This window comes from Phoenix dactylifera, chromosome 15 (genome assembly GCF_051530095.1).
Source record: "Phoenix dactylifera cultivar Ajwa chromosome 15, Ajwa_hap1_PhDact_Kaust_v1.1, whole genome shotgun sequence".
Classification (NCBI taxonomy): Eukaryota; Viridiplantae; Streptophyta; class Magnoliopsida; order Arecales; family Arecaceae; genus Phoenix; species Phoenix dactylifera.
This window is the reverse complement of record NC_143204.1, coordinates 22,229,541-22,255,451: the sequence shown is the minus strand read 5'-3', so window position 1 is coordinate 22,255,451 and position 25,911 is coordinate 22,229,541. Positions and strand designations below refer to the sequence as shown.

Sequence of the window (25,911 nt, the reverse complement as noted above, 5' to 3'; positions counted from 1 at the left end):
AATTCTCTGCCAGGGTTCCTTACACTTAATGTAGAAAACCCTCAGAGAGCTCATTAAACCCACTTGAAAGAAAGGTTACAAAAAACATCTCGAGATCTTTCGAACAGGATAGGAGAAAAGAAAAAAAGTAAAATAATAAAGAAAATAGACAAAAAGATCATTCACAATATTTCCAAGATGCATAGGAGAAAGAAACAAAAAGAGAACAAATTAAGAAAAATCAAGTTCTAAACATTTCCTTCTATCACTATTGTGTAGTAGTTGTTCAAGAGCTATCTAAAATATCAGCCTAGACTAGCATTAGTGAAACAGCAATGGGGATTATAGAAATTACAACCCCTTCACAAACTGGGGGGCTCTTCTCTTATGCTGAGAGTGGGGAAGTAAAAGAAAAAGATTACATGTGTCGTGGAACCGAGGATGTATTTGGAAACCCATTTGCCACTTTCTGCGATTTTCTCTTAAAATTTGTAAAACTGCAGTGAGGGCAAATATATTCCAACCCGTCTGTCTTTGCATAGTCCTGCCATCACACCACACAACTAGTGAGAATTTGAAGTTCCAAGTCAGAACCTGTAAAGAAGAGTTTAAAATGGAATAGATCTAAAGGTAAAATATTCACTTTAGGTCATGCTAAACAAGTGCTGTTCTACAAAAGCAAAAATATAATTTCCCTAATGCATACATGATGAAAAAAGCTGGTGTGATGCATGAGGTACCATCGATGCTACTATCTCAATTTTGGCACACAGAATGCAAGCATTACTGGAATTAAAAGAACAATATTACATAGCAGCAATCTGGCAAGCAACGGAACTTAATGACACTAGGGAAATGTGCAGAGAGAATGTGTTATATTTTAACAGAAAAGCTCGGAAGCATGATATGAAACACTAAAGCAAACTTGATAAAAGATCGAACCTTGAAAGCACCAAGACCCTGTCGTCTATCGCAACCAAAGTGGGCCCATTCACCACATAAGCCACAGTTGACCCAATCACCAGGAGCACTACTGTAAATAACTCAGCACATCCCATGTCAGTATTAGTTTTGAGGATAGAAAGAACATAACCAAAAAAAAGGGTTAATTCCTACTAACCTGCGACACAGCAAGCAGCACTCTCCATCCACATCATCATGTGCTAGTTCATACTCCAACAGGTAAGTTTCATAGTGTCTTTTTAAAGTATTCCCAACACCCTGGAATCCAAAACAACTGGTGGTCATGACCTCAGTTCTTGAGTGCAACAAATCTCTGTTATGCATGTCTCGAATTTCAGGGTGTCAACCAATTTCAACCACCCACATCATTGTTTGAGAGGCATAAGTTATAAAGCTCAACTATGATCATTATATTAGTAAATGAAGAACACTTTCTGAACAAATGATAACACGAAGCATGCTTAGTCTGCAAGCATTTCCGCTGAGAAAAGGCTCGCTGATGCTTCCATAATATTTTTAATCACATAATTTATAGCAAAATCACAATTAAGAGAAAAGCCGTGATACATAATATATAAAATACCCAAACTCAATACCATGAACGATTCAGACAATTAATAGCAATATGTACAAAAGAAGTGGATAGGAAAGTAAAACACTCACGGTCATTCTATTGGAAACCGTATGGTTGCGCATCTTTGAAAAAACTTGACCTTTCCAGTTTATGCCATTCCCAACATAAAAACCTCCTCTTGAAACCACCTGTACCAAGTGATGCATATGCATTGTTACTATTTAAGATTTACAGAAAGGAAATAAATGATTGCCAAAATCAAGCCATGTAAGCTGTAGATACGAAGCAGAATTACATATTGTATATGCATGTGACAACAAAAGCAAACCTCTCTATACAAATTGAAAAGGTCAAGGCGCTTTGCATTAAGTATGGCGTCAGGAAACTCAGATATTCCTCCTTGGGGAACAAGCCGACTGTGTCCCCTAAGGATAAGAAACTGCATGACATCCTTTAAAAATTCTTCCTATAACACAAAAGCAAAAAACAAAGGTTAAGCAGGGATATGCAAGCTCTTTTAGAGAGCAACAAGATTCGAGAACATACTTCGGAGCAAACTGGAATTGGGCTTCTGTTACATCCGTGTTTTTTCATTGGCAGAGGATTTAAAGAAATTATCTGCTGAGCGTGGAAGGAACTTGACATGGATTTCCTGTGTGTTGATGGAGCAGGAGGGACAATATTATGCTTTACAGAAGGTAAAATTGGCAGATGAGGCTTTGCCTGACCTACATCATTCACATTAGTTTCAGGAACTCCCAAAAAAGGCAGCATTTTGTGCTGTCGAGAGCGAGGAATTGGCCTCATTGCAGCAACCCTCAATCTCCGCTTAACAGGCATGGAGGACAAGTGAGTCCCTTTTACCAACACTGCCTCTTCCTTGACATCCTGATCATCTTCCAGTAAAGTTGCTCCATTCTCACTCAAGGTATTGCTACAGATCATAGGTTCTGTTTCTGGAATTGGTCTGGACCTTTTTCTAATAAGAGAGGAAGACCAGGTAGGCACACTAGAAAGCAATCCATCTTGTAAACTCAAGTCTTTCCTTTGTTTTGCACATAAGAAAAGAAGGCGATCTGCATCTTCCTTCTCAAAAGAAGCAACTGAGATACCCTGAATACTTGCAATGCCAAGAGTAACCAAGATACGATAAGAGACTTCAGGTGCAACCTGTCTCAGGACCTGCATCATATCATCACCACAAATGCAATAATCAAGCCACTGTGTCAGTATAAAAAGAAAAAGCAGCCAACTAGGACCATCAATTCATGGTAAGCATTCATGATTTGAATATTTATTCTTAACTAAAATATTTGCTTTCATTTGCAGCTATTGACATTTTTTTGAGTAAATTCATGTATATAAAAAATTTCCATTTCAAGTAAAGGCCACATCTAATTTACTATAGAATCATCATACTTTTTACAGATGAATGCAAAGCATCAATTTATAAGAAGTCCGGTCAGCAAGAAACCAACCTGAGCAGCCCAAGACGGAACCTTTATCCATACTTCAAAAACAGGAGCCCCACAAGCTATAGAAACAGAGTTCAGAGGTTCAGACAAAGAAGGCTTGCTTTCCTTGCAATTTGGAAGAGCACGAACTTGCTGACTCTGCTCAATGAGTTCATGTTTTATGTGCCTTTCCAACAGCTGCATGTTAAAAGAAAATGGCTCGATAATCATTGAAGTTTAACAACTCAATGAGCAAAGAAAGCAGTTGCAGCTTGTACCTGATCATCGAAACATGTTTGCGCACTACCAGACACTAAGAGTGAGATATGAGCCGAACTACAAGTTGTGAGATCACATCTCATTGTCACAACTCCACGAGAAAATGTCCCAGCTTGAAGAGGAGGAGGTGCAGCACTGTCAGGCATTTTAATAAAATGATTTGTCATGGAAATGCAAACATAATTGTAAAAAATCATATATATATATATATATATATATATATAAAATTCAAATTACTGCCAATAATCACTGAAAGACTTCTACAACACATAACTCAAGCATATAACTGGTTGATTGGTGAAAAAACTGGTAAATTTAGTTTGCACAATATACCTGACTCGATTATGAAGTTTGCTCCCACGAATCTGAACCAGCAGCAAGAAAGTGTTAGGAGCAACAATAAGTTGCTAATTCTTAAAGCATATAAGGAAGAAACAGAGGAGCAACTGAAACAATTTCCAAGAAATTGAAACAAGAAATCATCTTTATTCCATTAGAACTTGACATGCATTAATGCAAATTTCTTAGAATCCATTTATTTGAAGAAGAAAGATTTTAAGTGCCAGTTTGTGCCAGTCTCTTGCCGGAAACTGTGAATGCATGTGTGCCACAGTACGCTGCACATCACAGGGTATATGAGTCGAGATGTCTAGGTACAACTGGCACCAAGCCAAAAGGTCCTCTTTTTTCCCGCTCCCTTTGTTTCAACACAGCATGACACATGCCATGCTAGCCACCAGTCAACACAAGGCACTTAAATCCTTGTCTAAACATGGTTCCCATGTATAGGGAGCAAGAACATTAATGACATGCATTGTCATGAAAATAACCCTACCATATATACATTAAACCAATTAGAACATAAGCATGTGTTGCATCCAACAAAATGTAAAAGGTTGCTGATTTGCTGAAGTCCTATTTTTTGCATAAATCCGACTCTATTAGAATCCTTCTGATCATTACCATGCATAAATTAAGAGATAATTAGTTGCACTAATTTAATGCAGTTTGTTGACACAAACAGTAGACTAAACTAACTTTGTCAGTCACTGATGAGACCAAGCTGACAATGAAAGACTGAAATCACATGCCCCTTAACAGACAACAAATAATTAATTCTTAAAAACTGCCTCCCCTCTACATTTCTGCCAATTTGTCACTCTTTAATTTGTATTGTCATATGCATCCCTTTTTCTCCTAAAACCTTGTATTTAATGTTTATTAATTTCCTCTCTTATATAAAAGTGACAAATCTGTATACAAGATAGAGGAAAGACTGTTAATGGACACCAACTGGATTCTGCCACTGCATGGGCATTCACTCATAGCTTGCCTGAGTATTGTGTTTTTTTCACACTGAAGAATACTAGTGCCATCCTAGGAATCCAAGAATAACTTGGATCTATCATCAGATGAATTTCAGCTTAACCAGATTAATAAGGTAAATAACTATTGCATCATTATACTTACTTCAATGTTCAAGAGGGCATTAAGGCCATCTTCCAAGGAACCCAACAGACAAGCGTCCTGGAAAAGGAGAAGATAAAATGTTACACACTTAGCATTAAATCTACAAATCAGCATGCAAGAAAGCCCTAGAGTTGACAAATAAGAGCTCAAACTTACCAACGTGCATGGTAATCCACAAACAAGAAACCTTATATCTACATTGTCATCATATATTTTTATAGCAGGTAGAGTATCCCATGAGCTTTCTTCTTCCTCTTCTTCTTCACCCACAAATTTATCCGGAGGAGATATATTAATCTTAGGAGCATCTCCTAGTAGATGGGGCCCAGGTTTCCCACTAACTTTTTGGCTGTCAGCTGGCAAAACATAGTTGTTTCGTACACAATATAGCCGAAAAGATGCATGTGCAAGTTGAAATGCATCCCATGTATGGCAGCATGAACTGCAAAAGGAAAACAGAAAATCATGAAGCTGCTGTAAATTTCACCTGTCATGGAGCAAGGGAAGCTAAAAATATACCTCTGCACAACAGATAGCAATGCTTGGCGAAAGTGAGAAGCTGCATAAGATGAAAATGCATTCTTCCAATATATCACATATGGAATTCCCTGACAAAGAAAATACCTCCATTCAACATTTCTTTCAGTTTAAGAACTACAAGTAAGGATGAACCCAGGAACACTCAAAATAGGGTTGTTATTCACATTTGTAAAAGAAACTCAAACACATCCAGATCAAGCCTGAAATCATTAAAGGGTGTTATTTCACCACCTACATGTCTCAAGCCACATGCAAAACGGAACATGAAAGTGAATATCGGGCAGCTTAAATAGTAGTTCACAAAAATATTTAACAAAGTAACCAGACAACGGAATGCCAGGAAAAAATGAGAGTCCACAAAATCAATATAAATGTGAATTTTTTAGATCTTTAGATGAATAACAGCGCCACATACAAATGTTGCATATATCTGCGAAAAGGAGACTAATCTTCTCGCCCTCAGTATGCACACCCCTAACATGCAATAGCAGGGTAATGTTGCGGCTTGCATGACCACTAACAATCAGTGGCCAGGTAATAAGTTCTTTGACAGTGGATACCTGCTTAATGCAGGTCGAAGAGAGGTGGTTTCTAATGAGGAAAAGTTCATCATACTTAAAATAACAAAACTTTCATGATCTCAGTTCCTAATTCTAAAATGCCACCAATTCAAATATATTAGGGACAAACAATAGAATGCAGTGACAAAGTAAGGCACATTGGTATTTCTCAGCTATCACCTTAGAATGGAGTACTTGTGCAATTTTTTCACCATTGGGGACCTCCAGATAAACCTGCGACCACATCTCATTGTGTCAGACATAAAAGGCGGAAACAAGATTCTGCACAAATCATAATAAATGCCCATATATTCAATTATTATATATGCAGTATATCTAGAAGCAGTATATGTGCCCATGTTGGGTTTGGAGCAAAAATGACAATGAAGAGAGAGTTTTAGATCACCTGAACCACTAAAATAAGTAGCAAGAAAAATTACAATCTTATTATCAACAAAAAGAGAAGAAATGACTACAGAAATATAAAACGCCAGCAATGAGAATGGTTAAATGTGTTTTGCAGAGATCAAGAAAATTGACCATGTCCAGTCTCAGAGTACAACCAAATCTAACGCATACCAAATGAAAAAAGTTTGTTTAACATTTCAGCATCTCTCAGAGCAAAAGGGGTTTGTTGAACTGCTTAATGTAATGATTAGACTTCTCCACAACGGTTAGCAAAAGCCTAGCCACAAGGTCAAGAAATAAAATATAGCATTTCTCACATAGAACCTTGTGATGCTTCCTTGAAGAAATAAGGGAAATTAATTTGAAAAATAAATGTTTGAATTAAAAAAATCAATATATATATGTCTAATACACAATTATGTTGTTTCATGTGCAAGTATTTCACCGAAGTAAACATTCAGTTCTTCCTTTTTTATAGGTTCTACATTAAATGTCAAAAACACATACATATACCCCTACGAATCAGCATATAATAGTATCCAATGTGACTAAAAAAAGTATATTTCCTCCCTCAAATGGTAATCCTGATAACTTGAATCACGTAGAGGGCATTAGAATGATTCTTATAACAACTTTTCTCTTTGAAGTCTTTGGAATTTCATCAACAAGTGATTTGGAATTCAGGAATAACAACAATATAAAGACAAAAATAACCAAATGAATTTCAGGTGTTCTCCAAGTGGAGCATGGCAAGAAAAATGCAAGAGTTCTTTGCAGCTACAAAATAGTTACACCACAAAACACCAGGTAAATTTTCAGCTTGTCACTGACCTAATAGGCTTTCCATTTTCAGTTTCTAATTATTCTTTTTAAAGAAGAAAAGGTCAGAAATAAACCTCAACATCCTCATAACAAAAAACAGAGCTAATGCCACTGATCAATTTGTAGAAAGCTCGAACAAAGTATCAGCTCAGTACAGATAATAACATTTGATTGATGATGTATCCTACACACTGCAAACCATGATAGTCATACTCATTTCACATTAAAACTGTCTCATGTATATCATACTAATAGAAATAACGAAGATTAGCAATGATTTAAATATGGCTTCCTGACGACCTACATTTCTGGGTAAACATCTAAGTGCTAGCTCTAGGATCTTTCTTACTTTGAAACCAAGAAGGTAAGAGAAACAAATGATATGTCAGGAGTTCCAGTTAACCAAATTGCAACACAGTGGAACCATTCGCAGTCCCACTTCCCACACTCGGCCAAAATCAAACTAGTAATGGTATAGGTTGAGAGTAGATTTATCGACCATGCACATCAGAACACAAAAACGAACATCACCATGAATTGAATTGTGCAGTTCATGCTCCTAACAGTATCTATAGCACAAATTTTGTAATATACACACATTATGTTCCAATTAGTTTCACAAAACCATAAAAAAGAACAGCATGTAAGCTACAATCTCAACTAAATACATAATATAATACCAAACAATGTAATAATTTCAGAATCGTAGAATAGCTTACTATTGTAGGTAATGATGGACCAATAAGGGAGCTAAATATTTGGGGTTCCGACACATCGACAGTTCCCCAGACAAGAGAGCCAATTTCTTCTTCATTCTCAAGCTGCTCCCCTTGAAAGTACAAAATATTTGGATCCAATGACTTCTGCACATCCCTGATTTTATCTAGTGTTGGGTTAACAAGGGTGTGAACCTGCATTTAAACAGGAAAACCACTTAAAACCAGACCAAAGCGAATCCCACCTAGTCCCAGATTATGAATGCAGTAACATTTCGCTAAGAAAATCCAGTCTCGAATTCATAAAGAAAACACTGACCTCCAGGCGCCCGGACGACACAAGCTCGGGGAAAGGATACAAAGGCCGATGCTTCAGCTCCTCCCGTGGCCTCTCGGCGAACTTCCCGCACAACACTGCAATAAGCCTACAGCCCGGTTTCGAAAAACTCTGAGCTTGAAACATCTTTCATGCATGCCACAGCGAAGATGAAGGAGAACCCACAAACACAACTATCTCATCTTCCTCTCAAACCAAAACCTCCCCACCTCCACTCCCCCCCCCCCCCCCCCCCCCCCACCGGCCCTAAATCCAGAGCCCGAACCCCAAGAAAATACCTCGAAAGATCAATATCCCTCACAAATATCCAATATTTCCGCGCAACGCCTCAAAACCCCTTCCAATCGCGAGAAAGCAACCGGAAATCGACGCCCCCGGCGAGAAAACAAGGCAATTTACGCGAAGAAACCCCTCCGGAGCTCCGAGAAGAAAAAGACAGGCCAAAAAGAGGGCAAAGGGGCGACGAAGAGTAAAGTAAACACAGAAGGGAGAACAAACCCTAGCACCGCGCGATCTCGCCTTAAAATCGCACATAAAAACAAAGAAAAAACAATAATCATAATAATAATCCTAAGGAGAGGAAGGCAAGCGACCCGAATTGGGGGATGAACCTAATACCATCATCATTAAATCTCGCGAACGAACCCGATGGACTACGCGTGGAGTCAAACCAAAACAAAAGAAAGCAAGAAAAATAAGATGAGATTTTAGAGTGAAAAAAAGAAAAAATCCGTCAATTGGCGAAACTGGAAAGAAAAAACCGAATCCAAAAAGGAGTGAGAGACCAGAATCTAAGCACCAACACCCCCCACGCCCCCACAAAAAAAAAAAAAATTATAAAAGAACGGTATAACTAGAGACCAGAAGATTCGGAGAGAGCCTGTGACAATAACGTGTTAACATAACACCATGTTATTATACTCTTCCACGACGCTTATCCTGTACTTCACCACAGAAGATTTTTTTTGGAAAAAAAAAGGGAGAAGGTGGGATTTTTATAGGAAAATCTTAAAAGAATCGAAGCGGATTGGATTTTTCTGGGCTTTTTTTCCCTTCTTCCTCTTTTTCTTGCTTTTGTCGATTCGATCCATGACTGCTACTGCTGCTCTCATTGCACGAAACCCGATCATTTTATATCTCTTTGGCCACGCGCGCGCGCTCTCTCTCTTCTTTAAATCAATCCTATGATCGATCGAGTGGATCTCAGGATCTATCGCGGTGGATTTAGTTCATGGGATTGCTCTTGGACCGGCCGCTGGGGGCGACGATGGCGACGCACGTGCTGGAGCACCGGAGTCACGTGCGTGATTTGGACGTTATTGTATTCCGTTGTCCCTCCGTGGAATCTTTATCTAAAACGGAGCTCCTCATGAAGACAAAACTATACGGATAGACGTTGATTTTTTGTTTTTGTTTTTGTTTTTTGTTTTTTTTGCTTTTTGGAAAAAAAATGTTAAGCGTGCATCTATTTTTAATTATTTATTTTGCTAAGCTGAATGCACCATACAGTGCTAGTGCAGATATACCAATAAAAAAAAAAAAAATCAAAAGGCAGCAAATCATGAACATCCTTAAGTAATTATTTTTTTTCAATTCATAAGACATCTTCAGAGTGATTGACCAAATATGAGACCATCTAGTTTGCAGCCACGTTAGTTTCTCTAAATATATGTTTGGCATGACACGCTACGCCGCCACTAATCATAGTTCGGATGCCGCGAAGTAAGGGGTGACACCCTTCTACTATCGTTTTTTATTTTAGTTGAGTGATTTTCAATTTTGTATATTATTTTGTTGAGGGTGCATATTATGATATTTTAATTATATATATATAATTTTATATATTATTTTGCTGAGGGTACTTGTTACTAATTTTACATGTTTGGTTTGATTACTGCGACACCGAAGCAAGAAAAGGTTGCTATTGGATGTGATGCTTCTCCATTGGCCTTGTATCTCGTGGGTCTACATCAGGTTAAAGGACCCATTCATATTGTTCAATAAAAAGAAGAAAAATAAAGGCACATGCACATGTGATAATAAGCAACATTGACTAGTATTCAACATTCTTGAGTTATTCTTAATCATGGAGAGAAAAAAAGAACATTCTCGAGCTATCAGCTCCCTTGTATGTGGACTAGATAGAATCTTAAATGCATCGATGAATAGTGTGAGCCTGCCTATGAATGATCAAAGTCAATGGTTCGAAATAAAATTTTTCATATAGCCTTCTTAATTTCTAATTAGGGATGGCAAGCAAGTCGGATCGAGTCGGATAAGGAATAGATCAAAAATTTGTTAATCCAAAATCAACCTATTATTAGTTAAAAGGGTCAAAAATCTAAATTTAAATATGACTATCTTATTAACAGATAATCTATTCTGATTCACATCTGGTCGAAACAAGTTAAATGAGTTAAATTTGAATCTCAACCATTTCCTCTACCATATAACTTAAGACTTCGGAGGGTATGTCCATCAAGCTATTTGTGTTGTAGTTTCAAAGCCCTGTACGAGGCTATCTCCTTGCATTACACACATCGTCGTAAACTTTTAAACAAATCACTTTCTCAAAAGTTTGATATTTTGAATTATGAAATGGCAAGCTCTACGTTATCAACGTGCAGCTCCATGTTCCTGTTTTATATTATTGTATTCAAATTTAGTTTCCAAAAGTTTTGTTAAGAAAATACTCTCTAAATTGCTTTAAAAGTGGTGAACTCGGACCACTACTACACAGTTTGAGGTTCTGGGTCCGGTTCTTGAATAGTTTCATCCTAAAATGTGGATCTTGGTAATTATATTGCAATTGGATCTCCTTCCATCTCTTATAAAAATATAAAAAGAAAACAGAAAAAACCTTAAAATGATTTATCAAGTTCTACAGTGCTGTACTTACATTGGGTTAGAGGCTATTGAAAGGTTAACACCATGCTCTTACCCATTTGGTTGTTGGGAGTCGTCCGGTTATTAATACGGAGAAGCATGAATTCTGCCGTTTGTTTTTAGTTATCTTAGGAGCTTCTCTATGATATGAAAGAACACTAGGCTAGCCTACCAATTAAATTACCAATTAGATCCTCATCAGCATCTTCATCATCAATTTTCATGCTCCTCCATCCTCTTCTTATCACAAAAAATTAGTCAACTGATTAACATAAACTTGAAATTCTCTGGGGGACAGGAGCATTTTTTTTTTAATATATAAAAAAAAGAACAGATAATTCTTAATTTGCTGAGATGATGGCATTGATTATGACAAGCATAGTGCTACCATGGGGACCCCATGTATGCCTGATGTTTTAAATGAATTGCTAGGTGGAGTCGCTTTATTTTGAACTTTATTATTATTTTCTTTTGTTTTTCAACAAACAGGGGAAAGATTTTCCTAATGCAAATTACTTAAGAAATTCACATACTTGAAGATTCGCCAATAATCAACTACTAACAACTCCAGATTTGTAAGCAACAATGATAATTAAGTGATAAGAATAAGCCTCTTTACTAGAGGGCATGAAATAAAGGTTGGAAATGAATAGAACTGAAACCCTAATATGTCAAGATCTTCGTATTATGCTCTAATCCCTTAGACACGAACAAATGTTTCTTATAGCATTTACCTTGGTCATACAAGTTTTGCTGCATATACCTTAAATTTCAAGTCCCCCTCTTAGGTTAGTGTTTAGACATGTTGCATGACATTTGAAGGTACTTAGGTGCAAAAGAGCCATAGGATATTTCAAATTTCACAAAGTTTGAAATTGAACCATCATTCTGCAGCGTGGGCGCTGGGAGTGCAATCGATCCGAGCTGAGTCGAGTAGCTAGAGGCTCAAGCTCGACTCATTTCAAGATGCTTGAGCTTAAAACTTGATTTGAAATTGATCTAGCTTTAATATCCAAGTTCGAACTCGACTCAATAAAAAAAAAAAGAAAGCAATACTTGAAATCGATTCTTCTCAATTCGAATATCAACCGAGCTATATTCGAGCTCGAGTTCAAGCTCGAATTCGTGCCTTAGTTATAATTAAAAATATAATTACAATAAAATAAAGCACAATATTGTATTTTAAAATATTAGATCAATAATATATATTATCAATAAAATATAATATTTATTAAAAATAAATATATTTGTTTAGGCTTGTGAGCCTTCAAATCGAGTATTTTGCTATTCAAGCTTGACTTAAAAAACTACTCGAGCAACTCAAGCTCCATAATAGTCGAGTCAAATCGAGCTTAGACCCGAATCGAGCTCAAGCAACTCGTGAGTTGCTTGACTCATTTACGCCCCTAATTGCAAATACCAAACATATGCTTTGAAGGTAAAAAGCATGCTTCCATTCCATGAAGCAAGTGGAGTTGCTATTTTCAATCAGCTAGACATATAAAAACAACCTTTTCTTCAATCATAGCACATTGTCGACAAGGATGGTATCCAACAAATTGAAAACAGCGCGTTGATCATCATCTTCGTCAGTGTAATTATCATGCCTACCCCATTTCAAGAACCAGTCTTGAACAATGATACGGTATGGCTCCTTGAGAGTTGGTCCTGGCCTTTCGACCATGGAAGGCGACTGCCCGTCAGCTCTGCAACTCATTACATCAAACAGATCATGATGATTAAATTCAAAAAGAAAGCAACTAATGGTATACCAACTCAGATCAAGTGAGGGAGCACGAAAACTTCAAAAAGAAAGCAACGAAAACTAAAAAGAAAAAAAAAATAAAATAAATGGTGGGGCATTCCGAGAATTGAACTCGGGACCTCTCGCACCCTAAGCGAGAATCATACCACTAGACCAAATGCCCGTTTATGCTGAAAAGTTAAACGTTTCATAGAGAGAGTATTATTCTCAAAGCGTTCCATGTAATTTTATGTTATAATACATAACGGCTACTTTTTTATGATGTTTCCCCAAAAATCCTTTCTTATCAATGTTCTTACTGATGTTAATAGCACCATTTTATTTGTTCTTTTTAATGAAAAGCATGTGGAGATATCCCCAGCAACATTTTCTCAAACCTTAACCCCCCATCTTAGAGGTCAATGGAGCATCTGCCCTCTCCCAATACCAATACCCTCACCGGCCTTATCTATAGCATAGCGAAGGGAGCCTCAAAGAGATTCTCTAGTAAAAGCACTTCTCTTCTCTTCAGGGCCAACCCACACCTGGCCAAATCTACATCTCACCCCATGCATGATGGATTCAACAATCCAATATATTAGCCAAGGGGGTAAGCATTTCTGGATCCCAATACTCGAGTGGTAATTGAGGGAATCTCACCCACAACCTCGGAGGCCTCATCCGAAGGGATGAAGATTCGTTTCATCGGTGGGAGGTTCAGAAGCTGATGCCGTACAGCAAGAAAGAGGGAACAATGAGAAGAAGAAAGAAGAAGAAGGGGAGGAAGGGAACTAGCTTCACACCTAGCTCTGGCTCTTGGTTTCACACCAGGGCTTAAAAGAAAGAGATAGCATACCCCATACAAATGTATGGTCCAATATATATATACAAGACCCAAAATATAAAAATCTTCCTACAAAGAAACCAATCTCGCAAAAGGCCCTCAAAGATAAAAATATATGAGCAAGCCTAAAGACCATCAAAATGAGACAAAATTACTTTAACCACAGTGAAACTGACTAGACCATCATTCTCCGATGACTATAGACCCAAGTGATGGATGGTCTGGTACCGGTGCCCGCACCATTTAGAACTTGACCATTAACAAGCCAAGAGCCATTTGCAAGGATTTGCACCTTATCGGCTTTACTCTAGAACTCGAACATATGGAAACCATCATCAATAGCAGGGACAAGAAATGGCTCCGTGGTAAGCCAGATTTCACCAAGTTTGAGACAGACCTGCTTGGATTGGAAGTGAGTCTCCCAAGGGAAATTTCCAAGCAAAGCGCACCTACTTCCATTGCTCCCTTCTTCCGTACAATAGAGCAAAAAATAATTCTATCAGTGGGTTTCTCTTCGATTTTAGCAGGTTGAGCATCAGCGATAGGCGTAGGACGCTGGTTGGCTCAGCCTTGGCCCTAGACCCCTTTAGACTAGGAAGCTCCGTTCATGCTAAGCCCAGCCAAATTAAATAGGCTCTTTCCCTCTACTCAGAGCTGTAATCTCCATCCTGTCGATAGATGGAGTCCTTGAATCCCTGTTAATTGCCCCCTCATTGCTGCCCCCCTCCAGCCAATCAAGAGGACTGAGGGATCCTTCGAGGAGACATGAAGAAGATGACATGCTATTGTCTTTCCCTCTAGCTTTCTCCAATTATGGTTGAGAAGGGATTGTAGTTGTATGTTTTGCATGAAAGAAGGATTCACCTTTCTCCACCGTTGGACCACTCACGACATAGATCTCAAAGTACTCCAAACTTTGTCATTCATCCATTCGCGCTGACCTTAAAGCAACCGATGGATGATCCATCCAATGATGCATTCGTGGGAAGGAAGGTAAATCCTTCTTTCGCGCAAAAGATACAACCCCACTTGTTGAAAAAACCCTAGTCGAGCTAGGTGAATAATGAGTTCAAAACTTCAAATCCTCTGCGTACTCCTTGAATATCATTGCATCATGGAAATGGATAGCTGTCAAACAAAGCATGGCACTTCAAGTTGGATTGCATGCCATGCATAGCATATCGCCCTTAAATGTTTGACGGTCATCCATCTCTATAATCCGTCTCTATAATCGAATAATATGACACCCATCAAGAGGTGCGTAGATCTCTAATAGCCTTAGTAATATAATATGTGGAACCAGGTCTCACCTAATTGGGATGACCTAAAAAGGGCGAGTGAGCGAGTCAAGATCCACAAAGGACCTAACCTCGACCCCAACTTCGCCCGCTCCCACTCGTTCTATTTTTCTTCATTCATCCTTTCATCTTTGTTCTCTTCTTTTTTTAAGAAATCTCCTTTATCTCTCTTTCTCTCTCTCCTTTCCTATCTGTCTCCATCACCCTCCTAATCTCTGCCCCTTCCTCATGTAAGTGTTATGTTTTTGGACAAAAAGGAGGAGGAAGAGGGAGAGGAGATAGTGATCTAAGTAATTAATAAACCATCTTCAAAGCAAGCCTTCTCTCTTAAATCAATTTATATTTTGGGCTTCACAATCACTTTTAGGGTATTTAATGGAGGATCTAGCTTTTGAAATTTTTAAGCCTTGGATAGCGAACAATTGTAGGAGAAGAAAGGGCTTTAGTTCTCGCAATCAAAATAGTGATACAGATAGATTTTGGCTTTAGAGGTTCATGTGAGCTGATTGATCAGCTGTTCTAATTTGAAAATGTCAAGTACTGTTTGATTCGTCAAACGTTTGACTCATCAAATAACTTATCGAAGCGATCAAATATACAATAATAAAACAAAATATGGAATTTAAAATTGCTTGAAATCTTACTTAGGCTTAGTATTTTAATGTTATTTTGGTAAATATGTGGTTTTAATTGTTCTCTTTAAATCTTAAATTTTTCCAGATTTAGTTCAATTGGGAAGTATATCAAATCTTTAAATGTTTGCCACTCTTCATTGAATAGGATAAATTTTGAGACTTTGATTTGGGGTATTTGGTACATGACTTAGATATAGAGTTTGAAGTTTTGTATCTTAGGAGTACGATTAGTGTAGTCACCATCTGATGAATTTTATAATTTGTAAGGAGTTATATACATTCGAATCAAGTTCGGAACAAATCTTACCATTATTTGCACACGTCTTGGATCCACTGTGGGTTGGGTCGGATACTAGATAGGGTGAAGTAAATTGCCACCCCTGAAAAATACTCTGCCTTGATTCTCCATTACCAAATTCAAAATAATGCATGTCAAAAAGGATGAACCAACAAGATAGTTTCCATGAATCATAAAAGGAAGAAGAGCGTTCCCATAAGATTGAGGCATAAAATCAGATAAATATTCTATTATCACAAAGATCAGCATTCTACAGAATTAAATTTGACGCTGGAGTTCGAATTGATGGCTCATAACAAAGAGAAGCTCGCAGATTAACTGGCTCCACCGTCTCCACTGTTTGATGTGTGATGGTTAAGCTCCAATTTGGCAGAGCAGAAAATCGTTCAGAAGGTAATGGCTATAGGTATAGCTGAATGAGCTCATCACTTACAACAGAAGGTGTAAGAACACCAAGATCTGTGAAAAGGAGCGTGAGATACTGAGGAGGAGTATAGTCCCTTGCAGATGTTTCGACCTCAACACCTGAGGGAATGGGAACACCAAAGTCTATGGGGCGAAGTGCAGGAGCTAGGTCCTTCTGGTCCAATGGGTACAGACGTGCAAACTGCAAAGTTCACGAGAGTCATGCTAAAAATCCAATAGAAGATGTTTCAAGTGAAATATTCAGAGCTGAATGTACCCCCCCAAATAAAAAATTAAAAAAAAAAGAGAATTTCTTCAAGTAACTGAAAGCAATTCACATAAAAAAAAAGAAAACGATCCACATAAAAAAGTTGATTAATATTCTCATTTCAATTATCTAAATATTCACCTTGAGAATCATCTTAAATAGCACAAATTTCATAAATATCTCAATTTTTAATATAGATCCTGCCATTCAGAGTAGTTTTGACAATTGGCACCGAAGTAGGGGATTAAGCTTCCTAATCAAGGAAAATCAAAAAATTAGATGCTTTCTAGAAAATATAACTTTGTTAGTAAAAAAAAAAAAAATATCAGAATTGATTTTTGAAGTTGAACAGTGGGCTCTATCATTATGCATCTTTTGGGAAACTTCACATAAATTAGAATAGGTAGAATTCTGATCTAAACCTACTGCAGCTTAGACTTAGATGGTCACATGATGTATGCAATTTCATTGGTGTTTCTATAGCTGCATAATAATGGGAACAAGACACACCCTTTGTTGAGGATCAAAGCTTCAATCTCATTGCAGGGACAAACATCTCCATCAATGACCAGCAGCTTGCTGGCACCAGTAAAATCATCAGAAATCTATCAATTAAATTCTAAGGAGAAAACGTTTCCCTCATGGTAAAGTTCCTTCCATGCTGAACTGGTGGTTGTCCTGCGTTCTCAGGTATTCTCATCAAGCTTGCTGGCTGATAAACCATCAGCGATAATCAGCACATGGATAAAAATCAACATTTTTCTAAAAAAAGGCAGCCCAATGTACGAGGCTCCTACCATTGCGGGTCTCGGGAGGGTCAAATGTACACAACCTTACCCCCGCGTGCAGAGAGATTGTTTCCATGTTTCGAACTCGTAACCTCTAGTTCACAAAGGAGCAACCTTGCCGTTTCGCCAAGGCTCACCCTCACTATTGACATTTTCTACTCTATATATTTTTTTGCTCCTTCTGGAGACCACCATTACCTCGACGCAGACAAGAGAATTAGATTTATCTCCGAGTGCCTCACTCGGCAAGAGATAGAATAAAAAATAGGGGGTATATAGAAAACAAATAAATTTAGCTAAATTATATATACTCAAATATCTTATAGACAAAACATTGAAAGATATTATTTGTTATGGCCAAATATTTCCCACCCAACCTTTCCAATTAGCTTTAGAATTTTAGAAAATGACATTTAGCAAAGCTATTTTAATACCTAAATTTGGACCAAACTCCGAAGAAAACAAAAGCTCAGTTTTAACATTATTTTAGTGGGTCAAACCCATTGTTGGGGTGTCTTAAATCTACCAACTTCTAAAAGCTGCAACTGAAAAAATTTGATAAGTACCCAAGTTTCTAACATGAATACGATTAAAATACATATCTGACATCAATTTCAGGAGCCGAACGCAATTGTCCAGGTAACGTAGCAGGAGATATGTATTCTCTTAGCTGCACATGTGCATATACAAAGATGCAAGCAATGCTATCATACATCTAAATGACTCGAGATCAAATAGAGCTATTGATTCCTTCGTTTGCATGATACTGAAAGTCTTCAATCAATTACTCATGTTAAGATGTCATGCCTGTCCAGGTTTCATCTCAAGCCAATGGATGCTTCTCAACTACAATCATCTAGGTCACTTACAAGCACAGTAGGAGCGCAATCTCTGACGTTATTATCGTAAGAAAGGATCGAATATAAAAGACAAGCAAGATTATGCAAGCGGCTGAAAAATGCACTTTCTCAAATCAATATAATCTAAACATCTTTATGAAACTTAGCATGCAATTGGTTCCATCAAAAGCTAGTCGCACAAAATAAGAAATCAACATGTAAATTATTTCTCACCGCTTCCATCCAAGTTTTCTTTAATATTTTTACTCTATCATGATACTGAAATCAACGCATATGGCTAGAAATTGGCCCGGGCCAGGCCAGCTCCAGCTCAGGCTTTGGGAATGGCATGAGAATTTTCAAGTCGGACTTGGGCTTGGAAACCACAGTCTAATTGAATTTTGGGCCAGATTCAGGTCAATGTTTGGGTCGACCTAAGCCCGAGCCTGACTCCAAATCTGAAGGCCAAGCCTGCAATTAAACCCGCATTAGACCCCAAATTTATAAGCCCAACCTACCTGGACCTTTAAACCCGACCATGCCTATGCCCAAGAGCCCTTTAATTCCTTGACCTGGACCTTTAAACCCGACCATACCTATGCCCAGGTGCTCTTTAATTCCTTACAACCTAGACCCAATAACCCACCCCACCCACCCAAACCATGCCTTAATAGCCTAAGACTCTCCATTTGTGTCTTTTTTAGAGCCCCAGATCTTTTTTGTGGTGAGGATCCTCTTTTAGATGCAAAGAGAAATAGCTTAGTATTCCCACCTCCACAAGCAAGAGAGCAAGCATGACAACAAGTATCTCTATGGACTTTCTACAGGCACTTGGTGGCCAATTATCACATCCAACACAAGCTTAGAATCTAGGTTGTCATGGATGGGGAAGATCACATACGCAATAAGAGAAATCACAAGAAAACAACAACTTACAAGACAGGGAACCCAAGATTCCCATGGTTTGGCCAATCTCAAGGCCTACATCCAAGGGAGAACAATGACATGGTGGTATTCTTACTATTCAAGGAGATTACAAGATACAAGGGGCGATATCTCCTCAAACATGAAAATGAGTTTGAGTACAAGCTCTTTCTATCTCTCTTTGCCATCAAGGATGACACCAACAAGCTAACAAATGCTCCCAGAGAACCTTAGGAGTTAAGCTTCCCTCTATCTCCAAATCTTCCCCTCTCCTTCTGTTTCTCTCTACTCTTCCTAAGCTATTTTAGCCCTCTTAAGTAGAGGAAATCTGTAGGATCCCATGGATCGACCCCAATCCAATGACTCACAATCATCATGGATAGATGACTCGAAATAGGGGAAATAGATTTCACTTCACCAACCCAACATGAGTTTTGCCCAAATACAAGCCCACAACACGCCTCATGGGAGCAGAAGACCGCTAGGAGGGAGAGGGCGGCGGAGTGAAGGTGGTCGCAGCGGAGGATGTGGGCAATAGCGATGAAGGAAGCAAGGTCGTGGCAGCAAAGTGAGTGATGCTAGGTCCAAAGGAAGAAGCGGAGGGCAAGGTGAGGGTGATTGCAGAGGTGGCAGAGGATCTAGATGGCCTGGGTGGTAGAGAATCCAGCAAGGTGGTACACAGATTCGAGGAAGTGCCATTGATTCTTGGATCATGACTCTCTTAGGATGGAGACCGTTGCGGACGTCATGGTTTCATTATCACTATCGGATGGTAATGGATAAGATGCTGATGAAGAGATGAACAGATGGGATGAGGGCAATGAGTGGAGAGAGAAGGTTTTGGTGGTGTTTGTCTGTAATAAGAAATGGGGGTTAAAAAATTAGATTATGTGCAAAGTAGGCTTGGAAACATTTGGATTCAGAGAATCCCCTATCAAGCCAACCAGGCTAATTCAAGTTGGGTCAAGTCTTCCAACTCAATTGCACTTGGTCGAGTCAGCTCATCTAGGCTTCAGGCCAAGCTCAAGTTTGGGCTTGGGTCAGGTTCAAGACAAGGCCTAAAAACATTTTTTGGGCCTAGGCCCAAACAGAAACCCAAAAACGGGGCCTTGGCAGCAGGGATCCCAACTCAGCCTAGCCCAATCCAGCCCGACCAATATGTGACACCTTCATCGTGGCTGTCTCATGCCCATTTTATACATTATCACTAAGTCTAACATAGAGCTACATCAAGAAGCATTTATACTTAATGTAAAGCAAAGCAACTAGTTATCAGGTACTGGAGTTTTATTTGTAATCACATGGGCTTCACGCTGAGGCAACCCAAGCCTACTTGAATTCATTTTGGGGCTTCGATTCAATGGGCAGCCTATAAGCAAATGCAGTTTTCCCCTGTGGAATCTTGCCTAATAGGCCTTAAGCTAGCCTAGGGCCCATTTCCAACCCTAGTACTTCCCCACCAAAGTAATATAATTTGTTGGACCATTACTTGAGTAACCGACTAAAACTAGAGATATGGTATGCCGTACCGGCCCGAACTGGGCGGTACAAAGGCATATATACTATACCAGTTCGGTACCGACACTCAGTACGGATGGCGTACTGACACTTGGTACGCCAAAAAAATTTCGTACCGTATCGTACCGACACGGTGCTAGTGTGGCACTGATACGGGGTCCAATACCGAGATGGCGAACCTTGATTAGAGAGGTTTTATCTTAAGAGAAGAGTATGGATGTTAGACTGTCAAGATATGTCAAAAGAACTTTCTAGCTCTAAATAAAATATAAGATCATATAAGGTGAAAATTGAAGAGCAATATTTATGTATCATTCATTTGCTATTAAGTAGAAATATCCAACCCAAAATCCAATAAAATTTCCTTCTATCTTTCTATGTGGCTTCTATGCATTTTATTTTGCATTTAACTTGTACGCTAAGATTTACTTAAAAAAATAATGGATCAGAAATTATCAAAGAACTGAAACAAAATGCAATCCAAATTTAATTGCAGATTAACTATCCAAATATTCTTTTCTTCCAATAGTTTCCTTTTGTTTACATTAACATTTACAATGTTCAAAGTAATCTGTTTCCCTAAATCATGTTAGTATGGAGAGTAAACATTTGTGCATAACCCAACCCTATATGAAGCAAAGCCTACTTGAATGTTACAGTTGTGAAAATCACAATGATAATAATAATATAACTGAGCTGATGAGAACTGAGAACTGCCTTTATTTAAGGGGAGTGTACTAGATGATGAGAAACATAGGTAAAATGTATGAGGAATTACTGATCAGAATCCACAGGAGAGTCCAAACACTTGAATTTGGAATCGAAGAACCGAAAATGATCCAACATAAGATACTTTAGATGTTAAACAATTGACAATATGAAATTTCAAGAAAGGCTAACACGTGGCATAGGTCAAAGTTTGATACATAGAATAGCCAATAATCACCAGGAACCCAATTGCATGATCCCTCAATAATCCAGGAGACAAAAAAACTACATGACAAAGTATCTTATCATATATTGTGCAATTCTTGACTGACAATTTCAAAATTATCTTATTGTTATCGTGATAACCAACAGAACACTGCTTATTAATTAATAAGAAAATAAAACTCCATATGCAGCTCTACTGAAAATTCTATAACAAAGGGACAAGAATTACTAACATCTGTATTCTGACAGCTACATGCAAGATTCAATGCAGAATTCATTTTTGAGGTTTGCAAATGAGTTGAAAGCAAATAGACGTGATTGTGAAAAGTGGTACCTTGTAACTTTCAGCAGCCACATAGACAGGTTTATTCATGCTATGGGCCACTAATGCAATTTGATATGTTCCCATCATGTTGATGATGCCTCCACTTTCAACAACCCCATCAGCCCCAACAAAGACCATGTCAACCTCATCCATGCTATAGGCCACTGCAGAATCAATCAGAAGTTTAACTGGAACACCTAGTGCAGCAAGCTCATTTGAGAATCGTAAACCTGTCCTGTCTGGTCTTCCCTCTACACATAAAAAGAACATGTCGGCATTCACGAAATTGATGCTTACAAAGCAAACTATATATGAAAAGTGCATTGACAGAGGACCTGTGCAAAGAACCCGAAAGAGTTTCCTATTGGATGCTGCTAGCTTCAAAACTTCGAACACAACTCTTGAAAAACCATGGACTAGGATTGTACAACTATCAAATATAAAGTCTTGACCAAGCATTGCAATGGTCCGGCGTGCCTGACATATGGATTTGACGTGTCAAAATAAATTTCAGCAAGCAACATAAAAGAATAAAGAGTTGATCCATGGTATGTTATTTACCTTCAAAGAGATTTCTCCAAATTTTTCCCCACGCTCTATCAAACGGAGTTTTGCAGCATCAAAGTCTTCGTATTCCAAAGCTGAAGTTCTGGTTACATATCGCATAAACAAATCACAGCCAGCTGACAAAGATATAGAGGTTGTGTCCCATGACTGAAATGTCAATATGAAATCAACTGTCAATGGATCACTAGCTCAAATATGCTATCAAAATAAGTTATGAGACATCCCTTATTTCTGGAACAGACACTACATGGAATATGAAATGATGCTTTATATTTTTATCCTTCTTCCTTTTCATCGTGAAAAAAAATGAAACTAAGCACAATTAATCAAATGCAAAATGATAAATTAATTAAACAAAAGGATCCGACTAGCCATTTCCATTGATAAGGAAGCTAGGCCCTAGTTAGCCAAATCAGAAGCAGTTTGGGTGTAACAGCAGGGAAGAACAGCTTTCCAAAAAAAACGTGAACAAGTAATCACCTAGAAATTAATTAAAAATGTATCATATGTAGTAAAAAAAAATAAACAATAAATAACAACTGCATTTATCTCTAAAATATAGGACAGTAATAGAGGATAATTTTAACATAAGGCAAGTGCTAGGAAGCAAACATGAAAGTGGAAACAAGATTCAGAAGAAGGTGAGTACCCTATGTACACGATTCCAGCAACTAAGCATATCAAAGTGGCAGCTAATATGATCGCAATACTGCTTAAAGAAAAATCAACCACGTAATGAGAAAAAAGAGATACATGCAATTATAAGTAGTTGTATTTTTATAATTTAAGAACTGACAAATTTTATTAAATTAGAAGCTTGGCTACATACTATCAGAATAATATAAAAAAAATGTTGCTAAATCTAAAAGGAAAGCACTACAAAAGACATCCTAATTCCAAATGAGGATGGTAGTTAAATTGGATGCAAGCAAGAAAAACTTATAACACATATGATTATAGGTGTCTAATAAATGATAATAATACAAATAGAATGAAGATGACAATGCATGATAATCATACAAATAGAATGAAAATGCCAATGAATATAAGTTATGAGAACGAGATGCTATACACTAGAAAAAGGCATGATGGGCTACATCAGTTGAGGAAAAAATGCTCAACCTGAGATTCTATGAATGGAACTTCTGAATTCACTTTGATAAGGTTGAAGTCAAAGAATCTCTTACTATGTAATATGGAAAAAAAAGAAGAAGAATCCAAATCAAGTAGAAAATATCTGAAATGGGGCTCCATGGTTATAGTTATGGTTGTAAGCAATGGTTTCAATACTTGTTTAACTAGTACGGGCAATCATCATACCTTAACTGACAATTTCACAACACATGAAGAATTTCCACTTATGAACTATTAGAGTATATTGGTACGATTGATTAAGCAGCCTTTAGCATTGAAACTAGATTCAAAAAGCTACTTGGCTGTTACTAAATTTTACTAAACCAGATAATTACAAAACATGCTGTTGTGTAGAGCAGGCTCTCATAAAACCACACAAAAGCCTAATTTTCTTAGAAACCAATTTTCAGATTTTGTGCCATGCTAGTGTTACTGTAACAGGTTTTATGAAAAACAACGGAACAAGTGTTTTAATAAGACTTACTTCATTTCAGGTTTAGTGCCAGCATATTTTAGATATGTCTAACAGCCAAACAGCCCCCAAGTGTTATCCATTTAACAAGCTTACAAATCTAGAATACAGTCTAACAAATAATTATCAATCTTTATATGCTGATATTGAAAAAAAATAAACAGGATCAAATCAAAAAATCTCAAAACTTTAAATTGAAACATGTGAAAAGAATATCTTGATTCAAGGTTCACCACCAGACTTCGTACCGGTACCATCCTATTGTAGTGTGGGTATGCCGTACTATATACCAGTTTGGTACCAGTACGGCATACCAACCGGTACAACAAATCTTGCTTTGATTAATATGATTTGGACACACACACACATATATGTATGTACGTACGTACGTATGTATGTATTTGCTAGAAATCATTGAGTAAACATAATAAGGTTCAATAAACAAGCTCCTCTCCAAATTGTGTGCCCATTATAAATATTTCTGGCTCGCGAAGAAGAACTTATTCAACATTTTAACATCCATGTCATAAAACAACCTTAATTTGGTGCTTAATCCAAGATGAGGAATCCAATTGTCAAGAGTTTTGATGGAGATAGACAGGTTTCAGCCCATGTATAAACAAAATTCTGCACTTTTGAGATATCATATATGCCTAGAAAGACCCTGAAGACAAGTATCTCCCCTAAAAATTGAAATTGCAATTGGATTTTTTAGATGAACCACAAAGAGATCTGCAATTGATTATTTATTCATTGGGTAATCAAAGAAGAGGACTGGGAATGGAAAAATATAGATTTGTTTGCTGCTTATATTAACAAGGAAATATATTATTCTCCAAAAAAAATTACTTCTGCATAGATTAGGTTATATTCTCCCCCAAAATTGATTTTTTTATCGATTAGCTAGCCCAAGAAGATGACTAGAACTGAAAAGAAACTTGACCTTGAGAGTGTCGGAAGCCTTCTTGAGCTCGATTTCGAGTTCCATCATGGTGGTGGCCTCGCTGGAGCGGATGACAGCGGCGAGGGCCATGATGGCGGCAACGGCCTCGGCGAGGTCGGGCTTCTTCCGCCAGTAGTTGAACTCGTCGATGACGCTGAAGGGCTTGCCGCCGCCGCCGCCGACGGAACCCGTCCTGGCGGCGACGGCGGATGAGGCGGCGGCGGAGGGCCAACACCCCGAGGGCGGCGCGGCGCCCCGGCCGATGGCGGCCTGAGCCTGGGCGAGCCAGTCGCTGCTGACGACAGCGTGGTGCTCGGCGCGCGTCTGGTAGTAGGCGGAGATGCCGTGGTTAGGGTTTGGGTCAGGGTTTTGGTCCATGGGATCGACGGAGGGGGACGGTGGCGGGGGCTGGGCCGAGTCGCGCGGATCGTGGAAGAAGGAGGACGGCTCTTGCTGCTGCAGCCGTTTGTCGAGAACAAAAGAAGCGGATCTCAGCCACATCCTCTCGCTTCTCTTCTAATGCTAAAGATCAAGAATCCTCTTTACTTTTGGAGAGAGGAATATCGATGGAAAAGAGTTTAAAGCCAAAAGCTAGAAAGAGCGAAAGGAGTCCGGCTCAGCAGATGTAATAGGACCTTTAAATAACCTTGCTCTCCAGTCTAATGCTTGTTTAAATAATAATAATAATAATAATATCAACAATTGAAAATATGATTTCCCAAATCTGAAAATATTCCTGCAAGACAATACCGAAAATATCCCTTCACGTGTAAGAAAAAAAAAAAGGAAAAATTCGGTGACCAATTTGGCGTCCATAATTCCACGTCAATCTTTAGTTTTTATAAATTAATAAGATGGAGAACGACAATGTCCTCGTTGATGCCTTCACAATTCTTGAGATATTCATTTATTTTTTATTTTTTAGTACTTCGGCTGCTTACATTGATCTCGCATGCGTACAACCAGTTACATCATTAATAAAAAAGCT

The 25,911-nt window shown here is 38.2% G+C and overlaps 2 protein-coding genes and 1 non-coding gene across 3 annotated transcripts; all 3 read right to left on the bottom strand.

Annotated features, from left to right (window-relative positions):
• Positions 1 to 191: 191 nt before the first annotated feature.
• LOC120113283 (AT-rich interactive domain-containing protein 4-like) lies at positions 192 to 9,319 on the bottom strand. The gene is made up of 15 exons (XM_039134336.3): positions 8,085 to 9,319; positions 7,769 to 7,960; positions 6,000 to 6,053; positions 5,239 to 5,327; positions 4,876 to 5,161; positions 4,720 to 4,776; positions 3,583 to 3,614; positions 3,249 to 3,384; positions 2,995 to 3,168; positions 2,063 to 2,698; positions 1,845 to 1,982; positions 1,606 to 1,704; positions 1,100 to 1,200; positions 922 to 1,012; positions 192 to 523 (listed from the first exon to the last, which is right to left on the bottom strand). The coding sequence occupies exons 1-15, from the start codon at positions 8,226 to 8,228 to the stop codon at positions 398 to 400; spliced, it is 2,355 nt and encodes a 784-aa protein (XP_038990264.2). The 5' UTR covers positions 8,229 to 9,319; the 3' UTR covers positions 192 to 397.
• A 3,525-nt stretch (positions 9,320 to 12,844) lies between these two features.
• On the bottom strand, positions 12,845 to 12,916 carry TRNAP-AGG (transfer RNA proline (anticodon AGG)). The gene has a single exon. It is a non-coding gene; the product is annotated as a tRNA-Pro (tRNA).
• A 3,031-nt stretch (positions 12,917 to 15,947) lies between these two features.
• On the bottom strand, positions 15,948 to 25,543 carry LOC103714828 (uncharacterized). The gene is made up of 5 exons (XM_008802253.6): positions 24,924 to 25,543; positions 22,369 to 22,521; positions 22,143 to 22,284; positions 21,817 to 22,058; positions 15,948 to 16,414 (listed from the first exon to the last, which is right to left on the bottom strand). The coding sequence occupies exons 1-5, from the start codon at positions 25,422 to 25,424 to the stop codon at positions 16,208 to 16,210; spliced, it is 1,245 nt and encodes a 414-aa protein (XP_008800475.3). The 5' UTR covers positions 25,425 to 25,543; the 3' UTR covers positions 15,948 to 16,207.
• Positions 25,544 to 25,911: the final 368 nt, after the last annotated feature.